Source organism: Arachis hypogaea, chromosome 8 (genome assembly GCF_003086295.3).
Source record: "Arachis hypogaea cultivar Tifrunner chromosome 8, arahy.Tifrunner.gnm2.J5K5, whole genome shotgun sequence".
Lineage (NCBI taxonomy): Eukaryota > Viridiplantae > Streptophyta > Magnoliopsida > Fabales > Fabaceae > Arachis > Arachis hypogaea.
The window spans coordinates 3,136,790-3,154,136 of NC_092043.1; the positions used below are offsets into that span (position 1 = coordinate 3,136,790).

At 35.8% G+C, this 17,347-nt stretch overlaps 1 protein-coding gene and 1 non-coding gene across 2 annotated transcripts; one reads left to right on the forward strand and one right to left on the reverse strand.

Annotated features, from left to right (window-relative positions):
* Window positions 1-2,077: 2,077 nt before the first annotated feature.
* TRNAP-UGG (transfer RNA proline (anticodon UGG)) lies at window positions 2,078-2,149 on the forward strand. Its single transcript has one exon. It is a non-coding gene; the product is annotated as a tRNA-Pro (tRNA).
* Window positions 2,150-2,468: 319 nt separating this feature from the next.
* On the reverse strand, window positions 2,469-4,160 carry LOC112705681 (F-box protein SKIP23). The gene has a single exon (XM_025756586.3). It carries the CDS (start codon window positions 3,837-3,839, stop codon window positions 2,661-2,663), a length of 1,179 nt encoding a protein of 392 aa, XP_025612371.1. The 5' UTR covers window positions 3,840-4,160; the 3' UTR covers window positions 2,469-2,660.
* Between the last annotated feature and the right edge of the window lie 13,187 nt (window positions 4,161-17,347).

Consider the following 17,347-nt stretch of genomic DNA (forward strand, 5'->3'; position numbering starts at 1 on the left):
TTATCCCCAATAGTTTTGATTAATAGGGATACAACTATTTAACTTTTCTCCTACTTTAAATACTTCTTTTAGGCTTTATCTTGCTCTTTTTTTAGATTTTTCAGAAATTATAAATTTATTCTTTGAAATTCTGTAGTAATTTTTTAGATTTTTCTTTTGTAACATAGTGATGATGCTCTTATAGATTTTTAGAGATGTTGAAAAAAAAAATTTATTGCGATTCGTGAACGCGTTAGTACTTTGAACCAACCTAGACCACGACCTAACCTAACATAGGAGGTGGATATTTACTTATGGGTTTTCAAGAAGGTTAAATCTACCCCATCTAATATTATCACACAAGAAGAGTTGGATGAGTTACGAGCATCCAGAGTTATTTTTTCTTTTTGAAGGAAGGAGCTCAACACAAAGAGTGGAGTAAGGAGAGTAGCAAAAAAATAAACAAGGATTCAGCCTTTGCCCTTTTCTGTGAATCACGACCTCCTTTTTCACATCAGAGAGACTCCCTCATATTCCTTTGAGGTGAGAGGGAACGACGACGATCATCCTCCTGATGTTTTCTTTGCCCCACTTCGGGGTTCTCCTGTCACGACTATTATGCCGATCTCTTATCATTTGACTTTGAAACTGATATTATTGAGACAACGATCATTCTGCTAGTTGTTGTTCCAATTCCTGCACTTGATGACGTATTTCGTGCATCGCATGGACATAATTTTTTCCTAAGCCAATGAAATACTGACCTCCAGTGTTTTGAACTTCTCGACATTCAAAACCTGGAGGGTTTTGATGCTAATGCTCTCTCACATTGGGATCGGAGTAATCTTAGTCTCATGTCTATCATCCTCATTTTGTTGTTCCTTGAAAGGAGTGTTCAGTGTTATCTGGTGAACAGTAGAATTTACTTTGACTTCTCGATCAGCCATGGTGCCAACTTCTTAGGATCCCTACAGATGGCACCAAATGTCTTTACCAGTTGCAAAGTTTACAAATTGATGAGTTGTTGAAATCCTAACTTGAGTTGAAACTAGGCTGAGAGGCCAACTTGCAAAAACACTCTGATACTTAAGTCAATAATATTCTTAGGTGATAGTGTGAAAAAGTTTGTTACCTGCTAAATTTTCTTTTTTCTTTATTACACTTTTCTGATGTAACCATCTGTAAACATTTACTACTTTTAATGTACCTTTTCAATGCCATGATTTTAGAACGTTACGAACTACTGAGTTCATAATGATATATCCGTTAAGCTTGATTGAGCTTGTAACATAGTAAACTCTTTAATTGATATTATGGAGTGATTATTCTTATCCAGAACAATAGGAAAAATCAATGAATATGGTTTCGAAAGTGCAATGTAAACCAAGATGGAGAGGGCATCAATTTTCTTTCTTAAATATCATTATTCGTTTCTTTATACTTGTTGAGTCATCGTACGCTTATTGGTTCAGAAATTATTTCACGTACCGAGTTTGAGTTTGAGGTATTAATTCAAAAAATTCGAAGTTATTTGGATCTTATTTCTCTTTCCCTTCCTCTCCCTCTCTCTCTTTCTTTTTGGACTTTTCGTAGTAATATTTAGACATCTTTTTATATTGTTTTTCTATAAAGTTAGCCTTAATTCAAAATAGTTATATTGACCATTAAAATTTTCAAATATATAATAAATCAATAATAATAGATAACTTCAGTAATTTAATTTGATTATTCAAAAATAATCCCATAATGATAATAGATTCAAACAAAGTTTAAGATTATAAACATTTTGTTCTTATTATATAACTCAAGCCAGATTAACTTAGTCTAACAAACCCTACGACAAGCAATTTTGGACACAAAAAAGAAAAAAAAAATCCAACACAATATTTTCATTTTCTTTATGGTATTGTAGCCTTAAGTAATATATTGTGCAACTTTTCAAGTTTGTGTACTAGTTCTTTTCTTTTTTGGCTTACAGTTTTCTTACTAGTTACTCCTTTTGTTATTATATACATAGGCTAGAAAGCGAAGTTTCAAGGTTGATCCAGCTGAGGTCAGAGAAAACAGATTTTCAAATAAGTGGAAACCGTTCAATAACGGGCATTTGGTCTAGTGGTATGATTCTCGCTTTGGGTGCGAGAGGTCCCGAGTTCGATTCTCGGAATGCCCCATTTTGATTACTCAGACCTTTTTCTGTCTTATAGCTAACCTTAAACAAATAGACTGCCAGAGGATGATGGCATATATATTCTATATTCACGGCAGAAAGATTAGGATCACCGCAACAGCTCGGTGCGGCGGTGCTCCCCCAATTCCACACGGAAATAATCAAAGAATAAACATAAACAATCCTATTGCTTTTTATGCTTTCATCAATTGATAATACTTCCCTCTGCTTAACAACAAAATGCCTTCAATCATCTACAAGGACAAAACAATATCTTATATTGCAATCTAATACAGTATTAAATAGCCAAGTAGATCATACATTTGAAGAAGCAAATAGGTCCATAATGTTCATATTCATGAATATACTGTACTATACACGATAAATCACAATTCACTGGGCCAACGCATATATGTGGCTTCTTAACCAGGTAACAAAGGAAATGGATCCTCTCCAGTTTTTTACATCTATCATAAACTTTCAACACACGTTTAGCTTCCAAATCATAAAAAAATTAAGAGGGATTAGGTGAAACCCAAATTGGGAGAGGCCAACCCAACCTAGAATATGAATTTCGGGGATAGCATGGCAAAGGCTCAATACCTTGGTCCCATAATCTGAAGATCCCCAAATCATGCTTCCCACAAGCATCATCATAATTAAAATCCGAATAATCATCAGTGAAATATATGCAATCCCCCAAACACCCAACAGAAGCAGCAACTAACGAAAGCGAAGAGTTCCCTCCAATAAACAGAGCGCGATCGCCCAAACTTTCAACCTTTTGCCATTTGAACGCACACCAATTCATCTCAAAGATTTCAAACCCCACGGTTCTATACACCAAATTGGATTCACCGCCTGCATCATCGAACTCCTGTTCCAGAATCCGCGACACCAACATCATGTCCTCGCCGGAAAAAACCGCGTAGTGAATATCGCCGGAGAATCTCGCCGACGCCACCGTTTGAATGATCGATACACGAGGAGGAAAACAATCATCATCAACACAACACACCGCAACCGTTCCTTCTTTGCTCACCGCATAGAACGAGTTTGAGCCATCGTGATGAACCGCGTCTTCCCAGCAGTGAAGTTCTTCGCTAACGAAAATCCAAGAATCATCGCCGCTTCTACAGAACGCCAGGTTCCGTTCACCGACAATCGCGAACGCCGAGAATTCGCTGTTCCCTGAAGGGCTCGAGGATAAGACGATCTTTCTCACGAAGGAGTTGCACATCTGCCTGAGATTGAAGGAGTCAACGCCGCCATGGTGGTTCCGAACGAGGTATTCTCGACCGACGTTGGAGTAACTGAAACCGATGATGCTGGGGAAAGCGTTGAGTGGAGGGAGAGAGCGCGTGGCGCGCGTGAGAGGGTTCAGGAGGCTGACGCTGGGGGACTCTTCGTTGACAGTGACGAGCCAGCCGTGGGAGGAGCCGCAGTTTCGGGTTCGGATGGAAGCTTCTGGAAGGTTGAGGAGGTGAGTCTTGTATGTGGAGAGGTGGAAGAAGGCTCGCCGTGAGAGCATGAGCCATGGGAGCTGAGGACGGAGGTGGAGAGGTGATTGTGGGAGAAACGAGTGCCAGCTCCGGCATGCGGCCCTGAATCGGAGGTAGTCGCCGTAGGTTGGTAAGTTTCCGGCGATAATTTCGATAATCTCCGGTGGTAGGTCACTCCAGTCCATGCCCATTATTTATTAGTATTCTTTTCCTCTAAACTCGGAACTGAAAAGTCTTTTTTTTTTTTTCATCTGTTTCTCTGCAAATGTTAGTACTTGGTACCTTGTCAATTTGTCATTGCTTGCTGCTCTTCTTCTTCCGCCTCTTAAGGTTTTTGTTTACTGCTACTAATTTGGGCTTTTTATTTTGAGAAGGCCTGAATCTCAACAGGCTTAGTATTGTAGTCCAATATGGGCTTGCCTGAAACGGTGTCTGTAGATGTGGATTGACAAAACTAAAATACAAAATTAAATGAAACGTAGTACACCAAAATAAATAAATAAATAAAGAGTAATTACTCAATTCGGTCCCAAGATTTTAAAAGCAGACATTTTATTTTCTAAGAAAAAATAATACACAAATTAATCTCTATCGTTTTTTTGTCAGACATATCCCCCAGTCTATTTTCCGGCATGACTCATCAACAGAGTTGCTAACTTAGCATGTTAACTCACACACATGGCTATTAAATGTTCACGTATGCGAAAAGGACAAAACAGTCTCTGGACTTGTTAATTAAAACATCGTCGTATCCAAAATATTCCTCCTTTTTCGTTCTTCATCAATGAAGGTCTCATGAAACTCTAGTTCTTCATCTACAGGAATCGACACATCTAGGTTTAGTTTTGATGATGTCAAGTAGAGGAAGTTCATCTTCTTCAAATTGCCGTTGAGGAAGACACGATTTCTCCGGTGGTAGTAGTCTCGTACATGGTGATGTGAGGAGCCTGAGAAACGTTGAAATCACGAAGGGACAATACCCAAAATGCTTATGTAATTTGTATGCAATAATCTCTATTTCAAGAACTCATGAAAATTCGAGCAGGATGTTTTTTGGATGCCCACCGTATAAGGTAAAAAATTGTTGGTATTCTAGTTAATTAAAATAAAAAAAATGCGTTGAATAATCTGCTTGTGAAATGGGAAGGAGAAACTCTATTAGGAGAACCAATTTCTGTCTCGAGATTTTTAGTAGTACTATCAGGAGGCCCTAGCAATCTTTCTCTGGGAAGATTATCTTTTAGATTGTTAGTTCAGTCACTCAAATTCTCATCTGACACTAAACCAGTTGACACCTCTATGTTTGACCTCTTATGCATATGGGTTTTTGAAGCAGGGAATTTAACTCTTCCATTTGATGGCATTGAAGTCATTCTGATGGACGATGGTAATAGTAATAGCATAGAAGAATCCTACCATAAAATTATCACAAAAGTGATGTCATTGGATTATTCAAAGGTGACATTTTGCCAAATTTTCCATAATGCAAAATGCTAATAATACTTTCATTACTTTAAACATATGCATTATTTATTTTCTTAACTAATCCTCCTAAATTGTTTTCGTTTAGAAAATTTTTAACTTTGTTGAATAGAATATGTTGCCTATAAAATAATAAGTAACATATATTCATCTCATATGAGAAAGAGGTCATAATTTAGCATTATAGGAATTGTCTTCTATACTACAATTGTTTTACTAGTGTTTCAAGCTTCCATCTTCACTGTCTAATGTGCCACGCATTTGTGAAAATGAAGATGTTGGTTTGGGATAGAAACTAATAGAGTTATAGAGTAAAATTGATATATTAGAGGTTCATCAAAATGTAGTCCCAAAGATTGACTCCAAAAATAGAGGTTTTAATGTAGTGTCTATTTTTATGGTTCTAGAATTGTTTAGTTTTGGCCATGACAATAGTTATTATTGTTTTGTAAGAGATTTAGAGTTGGGCATATATTATGTGTAAGCTTGTTTTTAGTTCAATATTTGAATGCTATTTTGGTGAAGTTGCAAGAACATTTGTAATAATTTTTTAGATTGAATGGTAGTAAGTTAAAGCAAATTTTTGAAAGAGTTCCGCTAGGAAGCCAATGGACTATTTGCACAATGTGTACAATAGACTATTGAGTTACAAAATGAACATCACTCATACTATCTAAAATAACCATCCGAGTACTAGGGATAATAAACATCTCAGGTCATGAAATCACTCATCCCAAAAGTTTAAACAGATTTTAGAGTTCACCAAAGAATGAACTCTTGACCTTTCGGATCTAAAGCTCTAATACCATGTCATGATACCGCTCATCCCAAAAGTTTCAGCTGATGAAAAAAAGATAACACTAATAGTTATATCTCTAATACTCCCTAAACTTCCATTGTACACATTGTACAAATATTCCATTGGTTCTTCATACTTTTTCTTTTTGAAATATGCATGCTTGTTAAAAAATTCTTCATTGCATTATTAAGCAAAGCGTAAGCACCCAATGACTTTTCTCTTAATGTTATTTATCTGTGAAGTTGACACAAATTATAAAAATAGTTACAAATAAATGGGAACAACAAAACATACCATTACTTTTAATACTAAATAAATCATTGTAGAGTATATAGTTTAGAAAATAGCATTCAAGACTTTAAAAAAGTTATTCATGTCATAGTAGCAAGCTAACAATATGCTAGAAAGTGTTAAAATACAAACTTTTCATGCATACAATAGCATGAAACATAATAACAACCAAACCGAACATTTTTTATACAAGAATCTCTCATCCAAAATTAACATCATGATAGCAAAATAGAGTATTTAGAATATTAAGAGTATTTCAAATCTTCATCCTTGATTATCAAAATACAGTTTAAATTAAGACACTAAAAGTCTAATGTTATTTATTCAGCATGCATCACTGGTTACTTTTTCCTTGGATGCTAGAAACCAGGATTTGGAATAAATTGGAACATCCTTGATGCAGTACCCTTATTGGCCACTGCCATTGTTTCAACTGAGACCCTTCCAATTGTTGTAGGTGCTGGAATCGGTGGTGGAGTGCTCGACTGAATGGCAGGGTGGTTGATGTGGCCTAATGATAAGTTGCTTGGCTCTAGCACTAAGTGAAATTGACGCTTGAAAATTGGCCCTAGCATTAGGTGGAATTTGCTTGGCATCACATCCAAAATCGTATGGCTCCTTGGGTTACTCCTCAACAACTCAGTCAGGTATTCTCTCAACTTACTATATTGTGCCCTCTCATTGCCAATCAAATGCTCTCTAGCCTCTTTCAGAGTCATATATACTATCTTCCCATTTATTATGACATTGTAGTCAATTTTAATGTGTTCATATGTCTCACTAAGGTTCATGTGAGGTTGAGTTCAAAGCCATTTTTTAGCTTCTTTGTCACCCATTTCTGACTTGTTTATATAAGCCATGGACAAGATAAACTATTGACAAATCCACTTTTGGTCCCATTTTCATTCACAACAGCAGTAGTTTCAATCCCATTGTTGGATTAGACAGCATCACTTTCTTTATTAGTTTAGAAATTTTCATTAACATCTTCACTAGCATCACCTCCTTTAGCAGTCTTGTTCTCTACATTCACATTCCCCTCAACCCCATTCTGCTCATTTTTATCCTTTTCATTTGTATCCTCCATATTTTTTTCTTTTTGATTCTTTGATTTTCTAGATTTTTTAATCCTCACAACACCATACTCACAGTCACACCTAACTCTCCTTTGGTCATTTTTTATGTATTTTATCTTTTTCTCTTCATATATGACATGGTCCTTTAAAGTATTCTTAAACATTTCAATGGTTGAAAACTCCATCCCCACTCCGAAATAAAATTCACTAAATCCAGTCCTTTTATTGAATTGTGAAAATTCATATCTCTCCCACTCATCTTCAGAACTCTCAGGAATTAATAACGTCTCAGACTTGTAGTTAAATGCAGGTTTTTCTATCTCCTCCTTAAACTCTTCATTCTGTTCATCCTCTTCATCAACATTAATGCCATGAACTTCAACACCAGACTTAGAAGATCTTGTTGTAGTACTACTAAGTCTACTAGCCTGACTTATCCCACCAACAACACTAAGCGTAACAGAACCACTTGGCCCAGCATCAATTGGCCTAGAAACAATTGGCCTAGCAGCAACACTAAGCCTAGCAGCACCATTTGGACCAGCACCAATAGGTCCATCTTTATTCCTCCCATATATTAGGCCACTAACCTTCTTGCTATTCAATTGATTCTTCTTTGTAGTTATGATCCTACTTTTAATATCCATGTTTGTCTTCTTCTTCCACATATCGCCTTTATGGTCTGTTTTTTTTTCACTCCTAACAGTTTTCTTCCTTATTACCATACACTCATCTTCACTACTATCAGATTGATCACACTCAAAATCAAAGTCTTCATCCTCAAATGGAGCTAACATTATTGGGTGATCAAAGTATAACTTGAATTCTGGACTCCCCTTATTCTTTTCTTTGTACGTACATAATTCATTAATTTGAGCATCTTCTTTTATGGGATGTAATCCAGGCTCAAGTTAGAGGCAGAAGAATCAAACTAGTACATAACTTTGTAATCATAATATCCTAACCTTTTGAATAGAGTTTTCAAATCAAAAAAACACAGCAAGTCAATGTCTATTTTGAAAAATTTGTCTACTTTTTTTTATCAATATATAGCAACACACCCTTATTATCTTACACAAAGTGACCGCCACGGTAAAAAACAAGAACCACAAAATATTCCATCTACAAACAGAATTAAAATAGACCAGCATTAACAAAATTGAAATTACAAACTCAAATATACCATTATTTATTGCTTATAATAACTACTGAACATGATGTATTCTTCTAACAAAAATAAACCCATACAGGCTCAACACTATTACAACTCACAAGTTTTTACCGTCACTAAACGCTAAACATCGAACAAAATTAATAGATTAATCAAGTAAAATATCATTGTATCCTATAAATTAGCCTAACAAAGATTATGTACTCACCTTCTGCAATGTGAGTATTCAGTGAAAATCTTGTTGCTATCATAGCATCCACCGCAATACTTCGTGCGATTCAAAGATAACAAAAGTAATTGACGGCTGTGACGATGATGAATGGAGTCCTAACGTTAACGGTGATGGAGTGATGTAAGAGAAGAGGTTACAGGGGTATACTGTTTCTATGTAAAATGGAGAGTGAATGATGGAGTTTGATGTCTTTTTGAGAGGATGAAGACATATGGAGGAAAAAAAGAGGTGAGAATTGGGCGTAACATTTCATCCTATTTTCAATACAATGACGTTTTAATTAATAAGATCAGAGACTGTTTTGTCGCCACATGTGCGAATTAACGTGCCAAGTCAGCAATCTCCATTGATGAGTCACGCCAAAAAATAGACTAAGGACTGAAATGCATAACTAGAAAATTGATTAATACAGACAAATTTACAGACAGATTTAGTCTTTATTACAAACAGATTTTTTGTTACCGACGGATTTCGTCCCTTTGTAAAAGCCTCGTCGAAAATTATTTACCGATGGATTTTTTTCCGTCAGAAAATTTTCGACGGATTTTTACCAGTTACCGACGGATTTTTCCTCTGTAAATTCTCCATCCATTTTCCTGACACGACGAACTTTCTGACGAATTTTCCATCGGTAATTACAGACGAATTTTTCGACGGATTTTCCGTCTGTAATTTGAACCTTGGAAAATCATCGCACACTGATTACAGATAGAAAATCCGTCTGTAAATCCGTCAGTAAGGTAAAATAGAATTTTTTTAGATTTTTTCATTACAAAATAAACTTGTTTTCATACAAAATAAATATAAATTTAATAAATACAAATTTTTATTTATGGTATAAATTGAAAAACACACCAGTGAGTACAAAGCGCTTTCTTTATAATAAGAAGCAATTATTTTCATGCAATAATATAATCTAAATACATTAGATGACAAGTAACTAGTGGACTCATCAGGATTCAATATCCTAATTTATGGATAGCTTCATTCTTTCTTGAGCTTCTTAGTGATGGTGGCAATATACTTGCCTTGGTGGAATGCTTGCTCCAACTCAAGTTTAGTTGGTTGTCTTGATCCATCACCACCAACATAAGTTCGGGCACCGTACAGACTACCACCCTTCACTTTATTCATCTCGAACATGCCACCACCAAATGTATATCCAATTGAGGCAGTCTATTTCTGCTTCCAAATCAGTAGAGAATTAATTAAGACCAATGAGGCAACAAAATATTTCATATGGGTAGAAATATAACTAAAAACATGTAAATTATAAAAAGGTTAGCATTATTACCTCATTAGGAACATGTAACTTATTCGCTGCTTCCCACTTTCTGAGCAGAGGATGTCTACCTTACTATATCTGATCTACACTCAGACAACAAATAAGGCAATTATTAGAAAAAAGAACCAAAAAGGAGTTGTTACCACTACAGTTACTTTTGATTAAATAAGGTAAAGAAACATCTCATGACAAAATTAACCCAAGAAACAAATCTAAATTCATTAGAAATTTGACAATAGCAATTAAAAGATGTACCTGCAGAAGACGCCATGGAGAATTAGGCCAATGAATGAGATCAAGAAGCTGAACAGAAGAAATGGTTCCCATGAACCAACTGATTCTAGAAGAATCCTTAGTCTCAAAGGGCATCTTGAACCTCATCCCAGAACACCACCTCACTTTCATTGCATCTCTCACAAGTGAAGCCTTAACACAAAACTCAGGTGAGCTTCCCCTTGGATAGTACACAACCTCAAATGGCCTTCCATTAACACCACAACTCACAGTTTGAATCACCGATGACACCGACACCTCACCACCTCCAATTGTCACCTTCTTGGCCCTCCTTGTTCCAACACACAGATCACCATCCTTCGCTCTCAAGAACACAATGGAATCACCAGCTAAAACTCAGAACTTCGTGCGACGGCGAGGAGAGGAGGAACAATGCGAAGAGGGCCGAGTAGAGCTTCCCCATATGACGAAGGCACCCACGGTCTGTTCCCGTCGGTGACGAAAGCACCTTCTACCGGAGGAGAAGAGTTCGAGGGATGGGGGCTGCTGGCAACGTTCGAATGGAGTGTGAATGGATGGTGATAAAATTAGGGTTACCCCAACATTTCCGACGAAAAATTTAAATTACAGACGGATTTTCTGTCTGTAATAATTTAATAAAACGCAGCGTTTTGTTTATTTAATTACAGGCGGATTTTTCGTCTGTAACCATTTTTCATTTAAAAAAATTAATTTTACCGACGGAATTATCGACAGATTCTGTTTTCTGTCTGTAATTTATGCTAATTTATTTTTTTGTTTTTCGACAAAAAATTCGTCTGAAATTCTGTCTGTATTTCCGTGGGATAAAATCTGTCAAAAATATCTATCTGTAATAACTAGTTTTCTAATAGTGATATCTGACGAAAGAAAACGATAGAAATTGATCTATGTATTTTTTTTTTTAATGACTAAAATTTAAAATCTTTGAAGACCAAATTGGATAATTACTCATAAATAAATGAAACGTAATCGCTATGGATAATGGATAGTCCATACATTGTAATTTCTAGAGGAACGAAAACTTGAAAGAGTTACCCTTGCCAAGACCAAAAACACAGCAAAAGAATTGTTTTGAAAGAGTTAAAACTTAAAACTGAAAGGACTACTTTTGAAAATTATTCATAAGCTTAAAATACCTTTTTGAATATTTATATTCCTTCATACATAAAATTAATAAAGAGTCATGCATGATGAAACTCTAAAATACAATAAATTAAAAAAAACATAATAATGTTAGGAAGTTAACTTTTGCTAATCAATATTAGTCAATTTTTTTAAAATTATTTTGTTTATTTTAGATTCTATCTAGACCCAAATTCATAAATTATTAAGCCTAAATTTTAAATTATAAATCTTAAATTCTCTTAAAGATTCAAATTTTTATAATTAAAAAAAGTTAGTTAATATTATTTAATTAAAAATTAATTTCTTATATTTTTTCAATATATATATATGAGTAACTAAAAGTGACTACCTGTACAAATATTTTTGCAGTTATTAAGTGTTAAAAAAAAGTTTAAAGATATTATTAATATAATTTAATTTTGATATACTATTAATATAAAATAATTTTATACGTTTTTAATTATGTAATACCACATCTATCTTAATAGCGGAAATAATTGTGAAAAGAACGAATTTGATTAAACGAACTAGTAATAGGTTTTAAATAAAACTCTTATTAACAACAGTCATATTATCATGTTACAAGTGGCAGTTATCAAAGTTGTACCGATAAATTTTGTCTATTTTTTTCTGAATAAAAAAAGTTGGTCTGTTTTACGTTACCTGTAATGTAATAAGCTGGAATCGTTCCCTGTTGTAACTACTGATAACCAGTTAAGTAGCTGGGAGAAAGATGAACATAGATCTAAAATATGTCTTTTGAAATAACTAACTAATAACCTAATTGTAAATCTAAATATCACTTCTTATAAGCAGTACATTAACGATATACAGTATATACTGTAGCTTTACGAGGTACGTCACAAATATAATAATAGCGAAAATTGCAACCTGGTGCCGGGGTCTTTTAAAGTATTGGAACTTTAGAACGGTAATAATGAGTATCACTTGCATGGCACATATACTATTTTTAAATAAAAAAGAATATAAATTAGTTTTGCTAATTAGATTTTCGCGAGAGAGAGAGAGAGAGAGAGAGAGAGAGAGAGAGAGAGAGAGAGAGAGAGAGAGAGAGAGAGAGAGAGAGAGAGAGAGAGAGAGAGAGAGAGAGAGAGAGAGAGAGAGATCACGTGGCACGGTAGCTGGAAAGAGACCCACGTCAACATCAAATACATCGTCATAGACTCCATCATTTAGATTTTGAAACCGAAATTCGACAATGTTGTTCCAAACCAGCTCATCGGACCCATTCCCCTACAGTTCTCGAAAGATAATGCATCCAAATACGTACAACAATTCTCCCTTCGTTCAATTTTCCATGTTGGTTATCTGCGCCAAAAATCTCATCCTTTTAATTCTCATCAGAGTCTCAGAGTCACATGAGCTAGATGTTCAAATCAAATTCTCAATCATGCATTCAGTTTTGTCTGATCTTGCATTTGGACCTGTTAGAAGTGAGTGTTAAATAGTTATCAGGCCAGTTTTAAATTACCAAGATTGGAGTTTAGTATTGTTCCCTAATGAGATTATATTTACCTCTAATAGTCATGGTACATCAATTCGTAGATCAGGACATAAAGTTGCGGCAAATCTTCTTGTTCTAGATTGATATCTCCACGAGATGACGGTGTACACGAAAAAAATTTTGACATTCAAGTCGATAATAATACGGTTCCGCTACGTTACCAACAGTATATCTGTCAACTTCTGCCAACTCTTATTTATAATTGTGTTTTATGAAAATGTGTTCATGGATGTGTCTAATAAAAATGTTTTTTTTATAACTGTGTTTAATAGAAGTGTCTTTATAGATATATTTTCTGGATGTGTCTCTTTATATATGTATTTAAAATATATTAATTATTAAACACATCTACGAACACACTTCCATGAAACACAAATATAAATAAGAGTTGGCAGAAGTTGACAGATAATATGTTAGTAACCTATACTTTTCCATAATAATATACAGAAAAAGTATAGAATTTTTTATAATATTTGAAAAAAAATAGAGAGAATTCGAATAAATTTGTACAAGATAAGTTTGATCTAAATTCCATCTTTTATGAGTTAACAATTAACATACTTCACTCCAACAAAAATTATTTTCAGGAATAATAACATAATATTTATTATATGTCTTATTTAATTTAAATTTTTGTGGCAATGATTTATTACTATATGTTATAATGATAATTATATATATTTTACGATTATTAAAAAGTCTTTACCAATAATTATATAATTGTTACTAAAATTTTTTAATGGCAAATTATAAATTGGCTATTGTTTAATTGTCAATAAATATATTAATCATTATTTTTATTGTTACTAAAAATAAAATAAAAAATTACTATATTTTTTTTCAAGCACCCTAAAAAAGGCACAATTTTAGACGTAATTTAAAAATTAGAGCATAATAAAAGTTGTATTAAAATTTGTAGATAATTGAAAAATACTAAACCGTTAACATTTTTTTCTTATATTTTACTTTAATTAATATTAAATACTTTCTCTCTTTTTATATTAAAAATGTTAGTTAGTACCCTAACATTCACACTTATTTATAATATTAATGTACTAATAATTATAATAATATTGATACAATGTATGAGGGATCAGATGTTGAAGAGTCATCATCTTGAAAAGGCATCATCTCCATTGGCTCATTCTTCTTTGATTTAATCTACCCGATAGTCGATATCCTGATGATCACATGTGTCATGTGATATTCTAATTAAGAATATAATTATACATTTCCTCGTACAAAATGTTTCTCTAATCTTAAATAATGAGGATAAGGTTTATTTACTCGAGTAATGTGAGAGTATTCCAACGAGTCAGATTACCCATTTTAATTAAGATTTGAAATTAAAAAAAAAAAAGTCACTTGGATGAAATGCAAATTATTTGAGGTCTGACAATAAACAAACACAAATAATATCAACTAGGACCGCGCGCAAGGAAAATCAAATAATAAACTGACGACGTTGTTCAAGGCCATGGCATGCATATCTTCACCATGTGTTTTCAATCATTCTTTGGCCTTGCCTTGTCTGATCTGGAGAATTATATATATATATATATATAGTCTTAATCAATATTAAATATTTGTTAGTAAAATTATTTATTATGTGACATACTTCTTTTGTTTTGAAATAATCATCTATGTTAATTTTTAAATTTATTGATAAATTAATAATACATCTTATTTAAGAAAAGAGAATAATAATATGGCATTGTTACGGTGGGTAACCGGAGATTGATTGAATAGATGGCGTTGGCTGGCCCAAGTGTGCGAAGGAGGAGGTTTCCGTGTGAGTATGCAGCTCGGGAGACTCCGTCCGACTTGTGTTAGTAAGTGAATGGGGGGTGGTACCTGCAAAGACACTCCGATGCCTAAGTTAGCAAGAGTGTGAGCAGGTCTAGAGAGTATTGGGCTTAGAGATACCTGAGGGATGTCAGTGTATTTATAGTGGTGAGCCAATAACCACTGTTGGAGTAGTGCCGTATCTTTAGGGTGTTAACCGTCCCATTATCTTGGGGAGGTTAAGATATGGCTTTATGAAGCGGTTAGAGAGATTTTAGGGGCGGTTACTCATTTGAATGAGTGTTTATCCGCCAGCTAATCTCATGTCCGACTTCTTTAGAGTAAGTCGTGGTAGACACCGACCTCTTATGTGAAGGTCGGTATTTAGTTAGGCTTAATCCTTCGGACTAGGCCTTTTATTTGGACCTGGGCCTTTGACATTGGGCCAGGGTATGAACAGTGCCCCTACTTGAGCCCAAAGTCTCTTTAGAGCTTGGGTTCAAGTATTTAACTCGGGTTCGTAGTCGACTTATTTGGAGGAGACATGGGTCTTATAAACCGACGTGATTTTCGCGACCTTTTGTTTCTGACAGTTACGTCAATTCAAGCGTCGTGTCCGTTGGGGAAGCATTCAGGGATTGAGGGCTTTGGTAACGGTGCAATCTCATTAATGACTGCTCTGCTTTTACCATTATGCCCCTTAGCAGGTTTATAAATACTTTCCCTCTCTTTCATTTTTCTGTTTCTGCAATCTTTCACACTTCTTCTTTCCTTGCTCGTGCTGCATTCTTGTGCTCGAAGATTTCTGCTTTTTCCAACCTTCACCTTTCGGATAAAGGTTAGCTTTACTTCTTTCACGTCATGCCTTATGTTTGCATGCTTTTGTTTTGTGGGTGGATAGGTTGGTCTGTAGATTTCGGCTTCGTATCCCCTCTCTTTAGGGACCGTGTTTTTTGATTTTCTTTTTCTTTTTTCTTTTTGTAGGTTTCTGTTACCTTTTATATAAAGAAAAAATGGCTTCTGTAGATGTTCTTTCTCAATGGGTTGATGTCACGGTCCTTGGGGAGGAACCCTTGGTCGACGCTGAGTTTATCACTCATCTTCGTACTCATCACAGGCTTTGTACTTCGGAGGAGGACGAGCCAAAATATGAGTTGATAACCCCGGGTCCGGAAGATCGGGTTTGTTTTGGGAGAGTCAATGAGGCGGCCCCTCATTTTTTCTTTATGTATGAATGTATGATCACCCGCTTGGGTGTTTTTCTTCCTTTCTCGGATTTTGAAATATCTGTTTTGCACCACTGTCGAGTTGCCCCTACTCAACTTCACCCCAATTCTTGGGGTTTTCTGAAGATTTATCAGTTCGTTAGTCACGCTTTGGACTTTTCGACTTCTTTGAGGATTTTCTTCTTTCTTTTCCATATGACTAAGCCCTTTAGTGGGCTAAACAACAAACAACAATGGGTATCCTTCCGAGCCATACAAGGTCGGAGGATTTTCACTCTTTTTTATGAATCCTTCCATGACTTCAAAAATTATTTTTTCAAAGTGCAAGCTGTAGAGAGTCACCACCCCTTTTTCCTGGATGAGCATTCTTCCCCTCGCTTTCCCCTTTATTGGCTGGAAGCCTCCCCTTGTGAAAAGTATGGTTTAGATGACCTGGACGAGGTGGAGGCGGCCATTGTGGGGTTTTTCCGAGAAGCGTGGGGGAGGGCCCCATACTTGGATACTAGGAAATTCCTTCAGGGGACGCCGACCTTTGTTCGGTCGCAACTAGGTAGTAAATGCATTTCCTATTTCCGACTTGTTTCTGTCGACTTTGAGTTTTTGCCGACTTGTAAATTTTGCTAATTATTTCTTTTTGCAGATATGGCAAGGAAGAATGCTCAGGAATCTTACCAGAGAGTTCAGGAGGCTAAGGCAAAATCTCGGGCCAGGGCCGGTGGTGCCAGGGCAATCGTCTCCCCTCCTCCTCCTCCTCCTCCTCCTCAAAACGTGGGGACTCCCTCTCAGCCCATTGTGATTTCTTCTTCCAGCTTGTCCCGACCACTTCCTTCTGCCCGACTTCTTTCTGAGCCAGAGAAGAAGAAGCGTAAGACTTTAGAGTCTGGCTCTTCTTTTGATGGTGGGGTTAAGGCGGATGCTCTTGCATTCGTCCGAAAGAACATCTATCCTCATATAAGCATGGATGATGTTTCTATTCGAAACCACCTCACCATTCTGGCTGAGGAGAGTTTTCGGGCGGCGGGTGTTTGTGGCAAGCTTTTGGATATCTTTGAGAAGACTCCCCTCAGCTCTTTGGGGGTAACCTCGAGGGTTGAGGAGTTGGAGGGGAGGCTTCTTGCTTACCAGGGTCATGAGAGGGAGTTGAAGGAGAAGGTAGCTAAATTGAGGGAGGAGAGAGATAGCCTCCGGGAGAAGGAGAGCAAGCTGCGGGCCCAATGTACTATGGAGGCGAACTTGAGGAAGACAGCACAGGATAGTTACCAGAGTTTATTTCAGGATCTTGTGTCTGTGAGGAAGGATTTGCTGAATTCTCGGAATACGTACGCCGAGTTGGAGGACTCTATCGCTGATGGTGCCGAGGAGTCTTGGAGAATTTTCCTGGAGCAAGTCAGAGTTATCGCTCCCGACTTGGATCTTTCTCCTTTAC

Bases quoted from the DNA above. Each gene is read 5' to 3' on its own strand.
- LOC112705681 (XM_025756586.3), bottom strand. From the start codon at position 3,839: ATGGGCATGGACTGGAGTGACCTACCACCGGAGATTATCGAAATTATC.